The following is a 15,055-nucleotide window of genomic DNA, read 5'->3' as shown; positions in this document are numbered from 1 at the left end:
CCGGGACACCCGGAGCAGGGAGAGGGTTTGGAGAGTGTACACAAAACGCCCACACGGCTGACTCTGGGTTGAGTGTGGATCTACAGCCTAACTGTAGCTCAAGATTGAAAGCCACATGAAACTGGGCACTCTCTCTCCGGACCCGAGGCAAAGTCCTGCAGTCAAATCCCCTGCTGATGTGTCCCTGTCCAGGCTTTCAAGCAGAAGTGTAGACTCTGTGGGTGGTCCCAGGGGAGACCGTGGGCTCCGTCTACAATGTAAATGCTTATACAGCGCTTCTCAGAAGTTCTTTGAGGCAAATTATCTATGCATAAGTCAGTTTTATTTTTTTTTTAATTTTTTAAATGTCTTGTTTATCCTTGAGAGAGAGACAGACAGACAGACAGACAGGGTGCAAGCAGGGGAGGGGGAGAGAGAGAGGGAGACAGAATCCGAAGCAGGCTCCAGGCTCTGAGCCATCAGCACAGAGCCCGATGCAGGGCTCAAACCCACAAACCGTGAGATCATGACCTGAGCTGAAGCCGGACGCTCAACCAACTGGGCCCCCCAGGCGCCCTTTGGTTCTACCTTTTATAAAAGCCCTTCAGCATCTCACTATAAAGTAGACACGACTACCCATGACAGCTTACTCTTTATTATACCCATCGATAATGTTTCAGGGAACATGTAGTGATGATTTTGAAAGCTTGATTATTGATGGGAGAAAATAGCTTGGGTAAATTAAGCTTGGGTAAATTAAGTGATTAAAGTAAATCACTTTACTGACTAATTTCAAATACTTGTAAAAGAATAATTAATTCTTAAGTGGGCGAATTAAAAACAATAAAGGGACAGAAAGGGAGCATGCAAACAGCTGTCAAAAGGAACGGACATATCTAGGGGTCCCTGGGTGGCTCAGTCAGTTAAGCGTCCGACTTTGACCCAGGTAATGATCTCACAGTTTGTGGGTTCGAGCCCCGCATTGGGCTCTGTGCTGATGGCTCAGAGCCTACAGCCTGCTTCAGATTCTGTGTCTCCCTCTCTCTCTGCTCCTCCCCCGCTCACGCTCTGTCTCTCTCCTTCAAAAAAAAACGCTTAAAAAAAAAAAGAAAGAAAGAAACAGATGTACCTAAACTACTATCAAATGAGTGGGTTACACAGCAAGGAATCAACAGGACAAGGAAGAATATTAACGATGACAGGGTGAGAGTGTGGCTTCACCAAGAACACGGAGAAATTCTCCAAGCGTCTTCCGAACTCAGAGCCTTAAAATACACGCAGCAAAGGCTATCAAACTGGAAGGAGAATTGATTTTGGAGTTAAGTGCTGTGGCCCCTCGGCTGGCTTGTCCTTGTCCCTGGCCCCCATCACCATCCAGCCTCCTCTCTGGGGGAAACCACGCCCGGCCGAGCCACCTCCTGGGCCAGCACCTGCTGCTGAGTCCAGGGATCGGGAGAGTCATGCTGACCAGTCTCACTTTAAATCCCCAACACCCCAGTGGGTCCTTCATGCTGCCAGGACCCTGTGCCTCTTTTCAGGGCGGCCCCCTCCCCAGTCGCACCTCCACACCCTCCTCTCCCCCCACCTCAAGCCCACTTTGGCTTTTCTCCTTCCTCACTGCTGGCCCAGGCTTCTTTCTTCTGACCTCTCAACCCTCAGGCTCATCACCGGCCCTCTGTCCACCACGGCCTCGCTCACTGCTTTGAAAATCACATCAAATCTCATTGTTTCAAATTCAAAATGTATTTGTATCTTAAGGCTGCCTTAATCAATCACTGCAAACCGGGGGACTTATTACCTCCAGGTTCTGGAGGCCAGGAGTGTGAAAGGAGGGTGTGGGCACGGCCACTCCCTCTGAGACTCTGCACAAGGTCCTCCAACCCCACCCCCAGCTCAGGTGGGGACAGCCCCCTGGGGCATCCGGGGCATCTGAGGCACTCTCCTCCCATCTCTGCCCCCCTCCCTCCGCATTTTGGTGTCTCTCTGCTTGCGTGGCCACCGGTCAGTGGACTCAAGACCCACTCTAATCCTTCATGACCTCCTCTTAACTCGAACGATTACCTCCTCAAGGACCTACTTAAAACTACGGTCACATCCTGAGGTTTCCCGTGGACAGGAAGTTTGGCTGACACTGTCCAACCCAGGACGTGCCACCCTCTGCCTGCAAAACCATGCGGCCCACACACAAAGCACGTTAGGCTCATCTCAGTACCCTCCACTCCAGAGTGAACTCTAAATCCAAAGTCTAAGTACCATCCACTCAAAAAGTTCCAGGCGTGGGGGGGCATCTGGGTGGCTCAGTCGGTTAATCAGCTAATTCTTGGTTTTGACTCAGTTTGTGAGTTCGAGCCCCACGTGGGGCTCTGTGCCGGCAGCTCAGAACCTGCTTGGGATTCTCTCTCTCCCTCTCTCCCTCTCTCCCTCTCTCTGTGCCCCTCCCTCTCACTCTAAATAAATAAATAAATAAATAAATAAATAAATAAGTAAACTGTAAAAAAGTTCCAAGCCTCGTTACCTAACCGCCCAAATGGCCTGGATGGGTGATCCATCCTGGGCAAAATTCCTCTCCCTGTGGATCCTTTAACCTAGAAAACATGCCAGCTGCTTCCAGAAAACATCGTGGGACGGCATGGGCCATCCCAAAGGGGGAAGACTGGAGCGAATAAAAGGGCGATGGGTCCCAAGAAAGTCCAACACCCAGCAGGTGGGGCCCCAGGAAGACCTGTCCTCTGGCTTTCTCAGGGAGCTTGAGCCACCTCCAAATTGTTGGGCCAAACAGGACACACGGACTCTGGCGTCCCCGGCTCCAGACTACGGGTCTCCAATGGCACCAGCACCACCCTGCTAGTCGACTTCTGCCGTCCCTTCCGAACCTGAGAATTCCACCTCCGCCAGGAGACACCACTCCCTCCAAGCCCCTCGACCCCTTCAGGCACCCAGAGCGCCGGCCCCTGGGTGCACACACCCTTCCTCCTGTCTTTTCCCTTCAGCTGGGCTCGTCCACAGCTGGTAAGACTCCACGGGAAAGCCACCGTCTCTCCGTGACCACACAGGCACCCCCTCCTGGGACACAGACGCCCACTGCCCACCGCTGTCTGGTCCGGCCAGCCCGGGAGACCACACAGCCAGCGCAGGAAGGTGCTCGGTAACGTGGCCTGAATGGACCGCTGGACCGTAGCGGGTGTCACCTGCAGGTCATGGCCATTTCTAGCCACCTGATCAGCAGTACGGTCCTAACGCATCCTCCCAGCCAGAGCACAGAGCCAGGAGGTTTACCCAGCAGGACATCTGACAGAGGGACAGTTAGGTTCCCTGTCCCCGCCCCTGTCTCCCCTGGCTGGAAGCTTCAAGCAGCTCGCCACCGAGTCCTAAAATGAGATCGCCCCCACGTTACTTGCCTCTGGGAGTTAGGACCTTCCTGTGGCGGGAGAGCCTGATAGCCACACCTCTGGGGACACAGAAGAGGGCTCGGCGCTCCTGACATCCATGTGCATGTGGAGAGGGACCCTCGGTGACAGGTCAGCCAGGGCCTGGGCAGAGGGAGGCCACATGCAGGCAGTGCCTGTGAGCTACAGCAGGGAGCCCAAAGAAATGACAAGCTCATGTCACCTGGTTAAGATGACAGGCTGACCCCAGCCATCACCACCCATAATCAGGCCAACTGAATTGTGTTAGCGAAAAGGGATGTGTTCTGAGTCTCTCTGGTTCCCCTGGCTGCACTTAACTGTACAAGCATTCAGGTACCTTGGGGGGGGGGGAATCTTTCCACTGAACATCCCCCCCCCGGTGTGTTCATTAACCACCAACACAAGATGACTCAAAGTCTGACAAAATTAACCAGCATAACACCTAGCTCAGTTTCAGCCCCTCCAAGTCCACCCCACGACATTTACGATCTTGGGGGGGGAGGGGAAATTCCTTGCAGTTTTGTCAAATAAAAAGTGACTCAAGACTGAAACATGATTCTCCCCCACGTCGCTGCCCCCTGCCACAGACTCACCTCGTTGTCGCGAGACCTCACGGAGCGGGGGACGACAGCCCTGCCGCACGTGGTCATGGAACATTCGTGGGAGTGCAGCCTTGGGTTCCCGCGGGCGCGGCGCCTGGCTCTTCGACGCCCCCTAGGGTCTCCGCGCGGAACTGGCTACTGCTGTGCGGCCGCGGCCCAGGCCGGTGAGGGGAGGGTGCTGGGAAGCCCAGGACCAGGGGAGGACCCGGGTGTCCTCCCTGCGCTTTCCGACCACACTCGGATGGCAGCGCTGCAAAAGGGCCACACTGCCTGGTGACACTGGCCTAAACACAGAGGCTCAGGAATCTGGCTGCGCAGCCGGCTGTTTCAGAATCCAGGTCTCCGTGGATAGGAAAGGAGTCGTGCAACCAACCCGGAGGGATTTTTGTTTGTTTTTTGCTTCTTCTAATTTTCCAATGCAATTCGAGACCCTGTTCTCGGAGGCTGAGGCAGATAACACGCAGCTACAAGGAGGGATGGGGGCGGGGGGCAGCCAGGAGGTGACGCACGGTGTGCGGTAACCTGGACGAGTCTGCACAGCCTGCGCGCTGGCGTGGGGGGGGGGGTGGCTGTGCCTCCGCGGGGCTGGGGACGCAGGCCCCTCTGCGCGTTCCAGCTCTCTCTTCCTGTGGAGCAAGTATTACTCCTGCTTTATGTCTATATGCCAAGAGTACATCGGTCCCCAATTCTAAAGGGAGCCCGCACACACCTACCCATGTGCGCACCTACACACGGCAGGGCAGAGAGACAGTGGGTGCGCGCTGGCTTCGCCCACAGCCCTGCAGGGGGCGGGCCGGGCTGGAGGGGGGAACGCACGGGGGTCCCCAGGGGCAGTTTCTACTGCAAACTGCAAAACGCTCCTCCAAGATACCTACCCACCTCCTAGGGCAAGTATCCATTTCCGAGAGAGTCCAGGAAAGCCCCTTCCCGCGGGGGTCTCTTCGGTTTGCATTGCTGACCCACTTGCTCTTGCAGAAGAGCCTTGGACCCGGTCGTCGATTCAAGCCTGAACCACTGGCGCCCTCTGTTGGTCACCCAGGGAAGGGGCGCGCAGACACTTGAAACCACCGGGCCGGAGCGCGACCTTGGGGGCGCAATTGCGCCCTGGGACTTCCACGCTGGTGCCCAGGGTTTAGATTGCACAGGGAAGCGAGAATCCCAGACACTCTCCACTCCAGCGGACCGGAGGCAACCCAGTACAAAGCGGCCCGGAAAACGGTAGTAAAAGTAACCAACTGTGAGGCCTATTCGGTTATTAAATACACCTCGGCGGTGCCCGCCTTATTCTTTTAATTATTTTCTTGTGGTGGATGTAAATAAACTCCATGTGAAAACATAATCAGGGAGCGTCCCTCCGACAGGAACAGTGGTGACGTCAATCTCTGGCAAGTCTCCTAAGGACCCACTCGCTGCCAGCCCCCTTTGCCAGCTGGGGACTTGGTAGGAAGCACCCAGTGAGGCTGCACCTCTTTGAGGAGCGGGCCTGAACCGGGTGGGGACCACGTGCGCACCTGTACGTCCCGGGGGGGTGGGCGTGGGGGGGGCTAGTGCAAACGGCCCCACGCGTGCAGACAGAACCAGAGACCTCGAAGCAAATCGAGTATCCTAACTCAGACACGTCCCACGACTGTCCCGACCCGAGGACTTAAATTTTGCAAAGCTTTGCGAAGTACACCCGGGGCGGAGCGAGCACGCCAGTGTCCCCGACACCAGCTCTCAGCGGGGCGGCCTCACCCAGACCCGCAGGCAGACGGGCGGCGGCGTCGGGGTGGCCGGAGGCGCCGCGAACAGCGGGGTGGCCGGGCTGCCCAGTGCCGGCGGCCGGCGGGGTGGCGTTGGGGCGGGAGTGCGCGCGTGGAGCAGGTGCCTGGGCGGCCGCGCGCTGCGCGCCCCCGCCCCTGCCCGGCCGCCCGGCCGCCCGGGGCGCCGCGCGGGCCCCGGAGCCTAGTGCGCGCCGGCCCGCCCCCTCTCCCCCCACCCGCGCGCCGTTCCGGGGCGTGTCCTCGGCCACCGGCTTCTATATAGCGGCCGGCGCGCCCGAGCCTCCCAGACGCGAAAAGGACGGCGCAGCGCGGAGCACCGGCCACCGCCTACCCTGCTCCCGCAGCCTCGAGCCGCGCGCTTTCGCCCGGTCCCCGCGCGCCCCGGCTGGCCGAGCAGCGCGCCCTCGCCGTGGGCGCCATGCAGCGGGCGCGCCCTGCGCTCTGGGCCGCGGCGCTGACCGCGCTGGCGCTACTCCGCGGGCCGCCGGCGGCTCGGGCTGGCGCGGGCGCGGCGGGCGCGGGCCCCGTGGTGCGCTGCGAGCCGTGCGACGCGCGCGCTCTGGCCCAGTGCGCGCCGCCGCCCGCCGCGTCCGCGTGCTCCGAGCTGGTGCGGGAGCCCGGCTGCGGCTGCTGCCTGACGTGCGCCCTGCGCGAGGGCCAGCCGTGCGGCGTCTACACCGAGCGCTGCGGTGCTGGCCTCCGCTGCCAGCCGCCGCCCGGCGAGCCGCGCCCGCTGCAGGCGCTGCTGGACGGCCGCGGGCTCTGCACCAACGCCAGCGCCGCCGGCCGCCTGCGCGCCTACCTGCTGCCCGCGCCGCCCACGCCAGGTGAGCCGCCCGCGCCGGGTGCGCGGCCGCGGGGGACCCCCTGCTCTCCCCGCCCCGGGTGCTGTGTGTGCGCGGAGACCCCCGGCCCCGCGAGGCAGGACGCTCGCCCGAGGCCCGCCCCGCAGCCGGCCCTCCGCGCGCCACGTTCTCGGAGGGCAGAGCGCCTGCAAATTGCCGAGCGCTTTCGGCAAAACTGGGTCAAAGGTTCTGTGGCTGCGAGGGAGCGGAGCCGAGGGGGCGGTCACGGACCGACCCCGTGCCCGGGAGCACGTTCCCGCCCTTGGTGCGGGCGCAGCGCGGGACGTGGGCTGGGACGGTGCGGCCCACCTCCGGAACGCGGCTTCCGCGTCCCCCAAACCGGGAGCCAACGTGCTTGTGCCAAGGATGCGGCGGGGGCCGGGGGAGCAGGGAGGTGGTCGGGGCTGGTTTGGACTGGGGATGGGTGGGCGGGCACGTTGTGGGAAATGATGTCCGTCTCTAAGATGGCAACATTGGCACAGACCTACGGCTTGCGAAGCAACGACGCGTCTCGCGGTGTGCGGGAGACCGTAAGGTGGGAATCCGGTACTTGTATCTTTCGCGTTTGGGAACCTGACGTTCAGAAAGAGGTGACTCTCCAGGGTCCCGAGGCAGGGAGGAAAGTGAGTGCTGAACCCGGTTGCCACGCCCCGCATCGTCCCCCTTGGGCGCCGCCCCAGCCCCCCGTGCGTGGGTGGCCCCAGACCGAGGCCAGGTGCGGGGACTGCGGGGATGTGGACTCGGAGAATTTCAGTGATGGTGAGGGGGGGTGGAGTCAGCCTCAGGACTGTTTGCACTTACTCCGAAGTGGAAGGGATGGGGTCCCGCTAGTGGGGGGGCCCAAGAGGACAAAACCTAACGTTTGGCAGAGTGACTCCACGGGCTCGGCCGCGGTCAGGCGCTGGGCTCTGTGAGGGACATGAGTTGTTCCCTTGGAGAAGAAGTGTAAGCGGAGTCCGCGGCTCTTCCTCCAAATTTCAGCAGGGTCGGCCAGCCTCCCGGTTCTGTGAGCGAAGTTTCTGCTGAGCTGGAGGCGGGCAGAGTTCTGCCCTGCCCTCCAGGCACCAAGCTGGCCTGAGCTAGTGGGCAGCCCCCGCACTGACCCCGCAGGAGGGAAGACCCTTTATGATTTCAGTTCTGCACACTTGCACGCAGGGGTGAGCCTCTGTCTCTGGAGGCAGGGCTGGCTCCGTTGATCCCGGAGACACAGACACCATTCCAGGATTGGTGGAAACCCAAAAGTCCAGTTGCCTAAAACGTGCACCGTTTTATCCAGCGGACCTAAAATCGCTGGATGGGTCTGTCTCTCAAGGCAATGAGGTCATTTGCTGTGTGCACTTTATTTTCCTAATGTGCTTTCTGGGCAGATGGTGACTTCACGTTCCTCTGGACACGGCTGTGCTTGGTTAGGCTGCGGTGGGCGTTGGGATTACTACGTAGGAGCACCACAGTATTGGTTGACACGCTTCACTGTAAAGCGACAAAAAGATCTACGATTTGAGGAGACCCGTGGGGGGAGGGGAGTTTAAGTGGCAGTCAGAAGTTAAGACCGTCTGTTGCTTAAATGCCGAGGTTTTCTGTTCTTGCCAACGTCAGCAGGCATGAGAAAGAAAACCTGGGAGGTTTCAGAAACTACTCGGTTCTTGGAAAAGAAATGCAGATATGTTTATTTACATACTCTTAGCATCTCCTTTGTCTCCGGTCGTTCTCTGGAAAAGAAGGGGAAAAAAGCCCTAAGGTTCAAGGAAATTGAAACCAAATTCTACCTGTTGAGGAGTCTGTCAGGCTCCACTGCCCGGCAGCTCCTCCCCCCACCCACTGGGGCTCGCTCTTCCCGGGTGAGGAAGTGGAGCCTGGGAGGAGAGAGTGTTCCCCGAGCCCCAGGGGAGTGCACCTGCCCTGGGCGCGTCCCATGGAGAGCACGGAATCTAGCTGGACGCTGGGTCCTCCAGCCAGCCTCAGGGAGGCCTGTGTTCCTGTCACCTAGAGCCGCAGGCCGTCACCACATGGGGCTGGCCCCTGGGTGGCAGGGCGCTGGGGACCCCAGGGGTGGTAGATTCTGGACCAGACAGCGGCCCAAGCACCCCCTCCCGGGAGGGAAACCCTAGCACTGCTTGCTGATGACCTACCAAGGGCTCCCCCGTAGCCACCCCCGCCCCCACCATCCTGGAAAAGGACCCCAGACAGCGTCTGGCTCCGCATCCAAATCCCAGTGACACAGCGGATGGTCCAGCACGGGCACAGGCGTCAGGGCGCCGGTCGCAGAGGCGGCTAGGGAGGGGGTCCTTCTCAGGGATGGAGGGCTCCGGCCCGCGTGGGGTCTGTGCAGCTCCTCTGGGCGCCCCAGCCCTTGCGTGGACAGTGACAGATGGGACCAGGGCACCGGTGGCACACCACCAAACGCCCAGAGCCAGGGGACCTAGCCGGCCTCTGAGGGGAGCTGGTTTTGCCTGGTGGCACGAGGCAGCGCTGGGATCAGAGGCCCTGGGGCTTGTCACCTGCAGATTGCTGCCCCCACCTGGCGCCTGGGACTCAGCGGGGCGTTGGGTGGGGACAGAAGCGCGGGTCCCCAGGCCCGGGAGGCTGCCCTGGGGTAGCCTGCGGTGTCGGAGGTGCGCCCCCTGCTGGTGGACGGTATCAAGCCCTGCCGGCTGGGCTGGGAGAGGCCTGCGCTGCCCCGCCTTGTGCAGTCCGCACATTCCAGTGTCTTTATTTCTATTTTTGTAAGTTCACTTAACTTGAGAGAGAGAGAGAGGGAAAGAGGATGCCATGCAGCCTCCACGCTGTATAAAGCCCGACGTGGGACTTGAAGCTCCAGCCATGAGACCGTGACCTGAGCCACCCCAGCACCCCCAGATTCCATTTTAGAAAGCGGGCTTCCTGGGCCGCAGTGACTGCCCTCTGCTGCCAGTACCTGGGGTTTCAAGGTTCTTTGGAATCGCTGAATGACATCTCCACTTAGCCGTGGCTCGTGGCTCGGTGGCCGCGGTCAGGTTTTGAAAAGACCGCTGACTGTGGGTGGCCGTCACATCTGCGTGTCCCTTGCACTTTCCAAGGAAACAGCAGTGAGTCGGAGGAGGAGCACAGTGCGGGGAGCATGCAGGGCCAGCCCTTCCCCAGCACACACCGGCTGCCTGACACCAAGCTCCAGCCCCTGCACACCAAGATGGATGTCATCAAGAAGGGCCACGCCAAGGACAGTCAGCGCTACAAGCTGGACTACGAGTCCCAGAGCACCGACACCCAGAACTTCTCCTCCGAGTCCAAGCGGGAGACGGAATATGTGAGCGCCCTCCTCTGTCTCCTCTGCCTCCTCCCTTCTCCGCCTCCTCCCTCCTCCCCCCTCCTTCCTCCTTCCCCTCCTCCCCCCTCCTTCCTCCTTTCTCCTCCCCCTCCTCCCTCCTCCCCCCTCCTACTCCTCCTCCCCCTCCTCCCCCACTGCTTTCCCTTCCTCCCCCTCCTCCCTCTTCCCCCTCCTCCCCCTCCCCCCTCCTCCCTTCCTACTCCTCTTCCCCCTCCTCCTCCACTGCTTTCCCCTTCCTCCCCCCTCCCCCTCCTCTCCTCCCCCTCCCCCTCCTCCTCCCCCCCCTCCTCCCCTGCTTTCCCTTCCTCCCTCCTCCTCCCTCTTCCCTCTCCTCCCTCCTCCTGTGTCCTCCCCCTCCTTTTCCCTCCCTCCTCTTCCCCCCTCCTCCCTTTCCTCCTCCCCCCTCCTAGGGGGCAGTGGATGCCAGCCCCAGGCACTGGGTGACTCTTCCCACCGTGGGGAACTTCTGGGGGTCTAGGTGGATGACATGAGCAGGAGCGCCCCAGTGCCCTGCACAGAGATGGTCCGTGAGGCTGGCGATATTTTGTGCGCCTGGTCTCTGACCTGCGGTGACTCCGTCCCCAGGCCTTGCTCAGGGGACCTCACGACAGGGAGCCATAGTCGGGGTCCTCGTGAGAATGGCATGGCAGGTCCCTCGGAGGGTGTGCGGGGCTGCGTGAGGCCGCCAGCGCTCCCGAGTGACCCGTGGCTCTCCCCCCACCCAGGGGCCCTGCCGCCGGGAGGTGGAGGACACCCTGAACCGCCTCAAGTTCTTGGACACACTCAGCCCCAGGGGCGTCCACATCCCCAACTGCGACAGGAAGGGCTTCTACAAGAAAAAGCAGGTGAGTGGTGTCCTCACAAGCATCCCATGCCCGATGCCCACGGGAGGCCGACGTGCCCTCCCCCCGCCCACGGGCAGTGTGCTGTCCCCCCCCCCCCCCGGGACCCTTGGTTAAATGTGACAGCACAGGGACACAGCTGCACTGTGTCAGGGGTGACATTGTGAATAACCATCATAGGGACGTGAGGTCGCTGGCCAAACAGTGTCCCTGAGACAGCCCCCCCGGCCCATCCCGCCCAGTGGTCCTGACACGTGGGTGGCGTTGTTACTTGAAGCCACGATAAGTGCGTCTCTATGGGTCTGGTACTGCATTACGGCCCCACCGGATCTGCAGGATTCGCGAGGCCGCCGCCAAAGTGCTTGTGGCCCTGGCTTTGGTCCCACAGCCCGTCTGCCCTGGCCACCATCTCACCTTCACGCTTGTTCCCACTCACCAGCAGCACTTCTGCTCCCCGTTCGTCCCCATTGGTCACTCGCTCAGCAGACCCACACCGAGAACCCGGGTGGGCCTCTTGGCGTGCAGTCTGGGACATGCGCACTCCGAGCTGCCGTGCGCCCTGGGACACAGGTGCACTGGGGGATGTGTGCTCCAGTCCCCAGGTGTGCCTGCAGGTGTCCCCGAGGCCTGAGGGACACAGAACTGCCCTGGCCCTGCCTCTCTGGAGGACTCACTCCTACACGCAAGCGCAGAGGGCCTTGAGAGAGCCTCCATGGGTCGGGACCCCGTGGTGGCGCCTCCGGGCTCACTGTGTTCCCTGCGCCCTCCCACAGTGCCGCCCGTCCAAGGGCAGGAAGCGAGGCTTCTGCTGGTGCGTGGACAAGTACGGGCAGCCGCTGCCGGGCTTCGACGCCAGGGGGAAGGGTGACGTTCACTGCTACAGCATGGACAGCAAGTAGACACTGCTCACCATGTAAGCCTGGGGGCCTGGGCTCGGGGGCCCCAGCGTCTCGGGAGCGGGGGACAGACCCTTCCGCAGGGCACAGCCCAGGGAACCGGGGTCTGAGGTCAGGGTGTCTCTGAGGCCCCTTCCCTCGCTTGAAGGATCTTGGACGTGTTACGTTCACACACCTGCAGGGAATTCCAAAAGTGAGCTTTTCCCACCGGCTATGGGTGGTTTACCTTCCTGGTGGCTGTCTGATCCACAGGGACTTGCTCTAGGAACATGCTTCCGACTCAGTGGCGTGGCTGTTCTTTTCTGTAAAACACGTTGGGGATATTCCGACAGTTTGTGATTGGTAGGATGGTAGCAAAGTGCGTTTTGCGCCTAACACAAAAATGAGATTTTTAAACCCTGCCTTTGAAGAATGCCGTCCTGTTCGGTACTATTTTCTCTCTTAATAAACGAGAGGGCCATTGGGGAAAACAGAGTGTTTGGTCTCCTCAAGAGAAATTGAAGTAAATAGAGGAAATTTCCCTGTCGAGTTATGTTTGCTTCCCTTCCAGCGGGAAAGAAAGAAGTCACGATTCTGGGTGACGGGGGACTCCACCAGCATGTCCCCACTGGCAGGTGCTCTTTGCTTTGCTGGGTGTGTGGGACAAGCCACCACCCCCCCCCCCCCCGACGTGCCGGCTGCCTGGGTCTCGAACCCGTTATCTCAGGGCAGGAATTGAGCCTTTTGACGTGGGGGAGTTATTTCAACCTGTTTCTCTGTCTGTTTTAGTTCACGTGGAGCTCAGAAACGCCTTATTTTGCACAAGAGACCACCAAGGACATGATCAGCTGGTTACAGCCCCAATTTATATTTCTTTTTGTGGTGAATTGATTTTTCTTATAACCAAAGTTTAGAAAGAGATGTTTGCAGCGCTAGGGTTCTTCTGGATGGTGGACTGGAGCCCCTTGCGCTCCCCGGGAGTCTGTGAGACATAGTTTGGCCTTTCCTCTTGCTTCCTTTAAAAATTCGTGTAAGTCAAGCACAGCGCGGCCGGACCCCGCCTGTCCCCGGGGGCTGTCCCCACCTGTCTACCGGGACGGCTGGCCCTCCGCTTCAAGACCGAGCAGTTGTTACACCTGTAGAGTGCACGATCCGTCCCCACTCAGCCTCTGTTCTGCAAGAATGGGGACCCCACACCCTGCTGTCTGGACGTCCTGGCTCAAGTGACAGAGATCTTGCAAACCTGCGAGTGGCCTGTCCTGGGGAACTGGCAGAGAGCGCAGGTGGAGTCTCACATGTAAAAAAAAAAAAGAGGAAGAAGACCCAGAATGTTCTAGGGAACAACTCCAGAGACACGCGGGGGTAGGGGGGTGACTGGCCTTTGCTGCCGGCTGCAGGGGTGGGGGACCGGGGCAGCAGGACTCCCCTGGAATGAGAGCAAGGTTCTTTGATGACCGCAGAAAATAGCGTTTTCCTGTTCAGCAATTCCAGAAAGAGGGTTTTTTGTTTTTTTGACAAGCTCTGTAAAGGCAAAGGATGTTTATTTTATTCTCTCGCCTTTGTCCTCCTTGGCACAATGTAAAAAGAGTAAAAACGGTTTTATTACCTACAAAGACGGATGGCTTGTCGGGGACACTGGGGGCACACCCCCCACACTTGGCCTCGTCCCCCCCTGAGTCACACATGGGCGCAGAGGAAATATGTTCTCCACGAGCTGTTCCCCAGATACGCTAGAACCCGTGCGAGGTCATCATAGACGAGACACTAGAGAAGAGTGGGAAACACAGCCTCCACCGGGAAGCGGAGCTCCGGCAGGCGAGCGGGGGTGGGGGGTGGGGGATGCCCCGGGTGGTCGCACGGGTGGCTCACGGCCTCCTTGAGAACACAAAGGGGTCTCAAGACCTTCTGCCTACCTATTAGCTTTCCTTTATTTTTTTAATTAAGTTTTTGGAAAAAAAAAAGGTATTTTTGAAAAGTTTGTCTTGCATTGTATTTATAAATAGTAAATAAAGTTTTTACCATAAAGAACCCCCCCTGCCCCGTGTTAGTGACTGACCCTGGGCTTTGTGTCGCTAGTGAGGTAATGCAGAGTGGGGAAGATGTCCTGAGCACAGAGCAAGTGTCTGTTAACAAATGCCTTTGCCAGTCCGCCCCGGGGCGGGAGGGGGGGGATACCTGGGGCAGGGGAAACCCCAGCGAGCCCCCCCCCAGGCCTCTGCTGGCCCCACAGTGGCATCAGACCACACCTGCTGGGAACCTGCAGCCTAGGAGGCGGATCGTGGCCCCGTTTCTGCCGAGGGTGTGCCCAGCAGATGGCCGATACTCCTCACTGCATTTAGGTGGTGTTCCCTGCTGACCTGTCCCCGTTGGGTAGTGTTCACCGCTGGGCGGGGGAACCCACCCTGGACCACCTCTCCCATGGCCCTTTGAGCCCCTGCCTGGAGGGCAGTGGACGAGGCAGGAGGAGACGAGACCCCGAGATGCTGGGCGGACGCCCCCCTCAGCAGCCCTGGCAGGAGCCGGCCAGTCCCAGTTCTGAGCAGGGGCCCCCGGGCGTGGAAGGATGAACCACATGTCACAGGACTGGCTGTTTAGAGCCATTACTAACCCACTAAAGAAGCATCTAGGATAGGGCCTTGCTGCGCAGGCTGGCCTGGAGCTCTGGAGCTGTCACAACGCAAAGGATCTCAGGGGTGGCCTGTGGGGTAGGGGGACAGGCCACGGATGGGTGGGGGCTGTGCCTGCACAGTGCTGACCCCGAGGGGAAGGAGCTGGTGAGCACAGCAAGCCTGTGGGGACAGCAGATGCCAGGGGGCCGCAGAGTGCACCAGTCTGGCAGGTGTGGGAATCGGGGACAGGAGCTCAGCAGGCCCCTGAGGCGCTGTGGGCTGCGTGTGACGCTCCCGCTGGGCCCCGGGCTGCCTTGTGGGGAGCGCGGCATCGTGTGTCCCCCTCAACCTCCATCCTGTGCCCACTCCCTGCCCCCGCCCTCAGCCCCCCCCCCCCACACCCCAGCCACTGTCCCCCAAACACTCGTAGAAACGAGCGTGCCTGGCCGTATGCCGCACCGGGCCTGGGGACACAGCCGCCCCAGCACCCTCCGGGGTCGGAGCAGCACACCCACACATGGAAGAATGAGTCATGAATGAGGAGGGCGTGGGAAGGGGGCTTCTGTGCTGCGGCAACTCAGCCAGAGACGCCCCTGTCCTGCTCCTGTCCTGCTCCTGTGGCCGGACGCCTGGAGCCCAGCATTCCTTCCAGACGCGTGCCCACAGGTGAGCGCACAGAGCACACACACATACACACGTGCCCACAGAGCACACACAGGCACGCGCACACATGTGCACGGCTAGAGGGAAATAAAGCACAATGTCAGCCCTGGTTGCACAAATGTAGGTAGTGGCTTTGTTTTACTTGCACTTCATGCAATTTCAACAA

General features: G+C 60.2%; 1 protein-coding gene across 2 annotated transcripts; it reads left to right on the top strand.

The window, feature by feature from the left end:
- The first annotated feature begins 6,169 nt into the window (after window positions 1–6,169).
- Window positions 6,170–11,641, top strand: IGFBP3 (insulin like growth factor binding protein 3). 2 transcript variants are annotated; one of them, XM_047094663.1, is made up of 4 exons: window positions 6,170–6,578; window positions 9,653–9,879; window positions 10,626–10,745; window positions 11,516–11,641. In XM_047094663.1, the coding sequence occupies exons 1-4, from the start codon at window positions 6,170–6,172 to the stop codon at window positions 11,639–11,641; spliced, it is 882 nt and encodes a 293-aa protein (XP_046950619.1). The 2 variants fall into 2 exon arrangements, with proteins under 2 accessions (XP_046950619.1, XP_046950618.1); XM_047094662.1 differs by having other exon boundaries at window positions 6,170–6,596.
- Window positions 11,642–15,055: the final 3,414 nt, after the last annotated feature.

Source organism: Lynx rufus, unplaced genomic scaffold, assembly GCF_022079265.1.
Source record: "Lynx rufus isolate CCGP_SWC_20201006 ecotype Redwood Valley unplaced genomic scaffold, mLynRuf1.p SCAF_4, whole genome shotgun sequence".
In the NCBI taxonomy this organism is placed as follows: domain Eukaryota; kingdom Metazoa; phylum Chordata; class Mammalia; order Carnivora; family Felidae; genus Lynx; species Lynx rufus.
This window is presented reverse-complemented; position numbering and strand designations above follow the sequence as displayed.

Coding starts and splice junctions, on each gene's coding strand:
- IGFBP3 (XM_047094662.1), top strand. CDS start 6,170: ATGCAGCGGGCGCGCCCTGCGCTCTGGGCCGCGGCGCTGACCGCGCTG. Junction 6,597..9,652: donor AGGTGAGCCGCCCGCGCCGG/GTGCGCGGCCGC, acceptor GCACTTTCCAAG/GAAACAGCAGTGAGTCGGAG. Junction 10,746..11,515: donor GCTTCTACAAGAAAAAGCAG/GTGAGTGGTGTC, acceptor GCCCTCCCACAG/TGCCGCCCGTCCAAGGGCAG.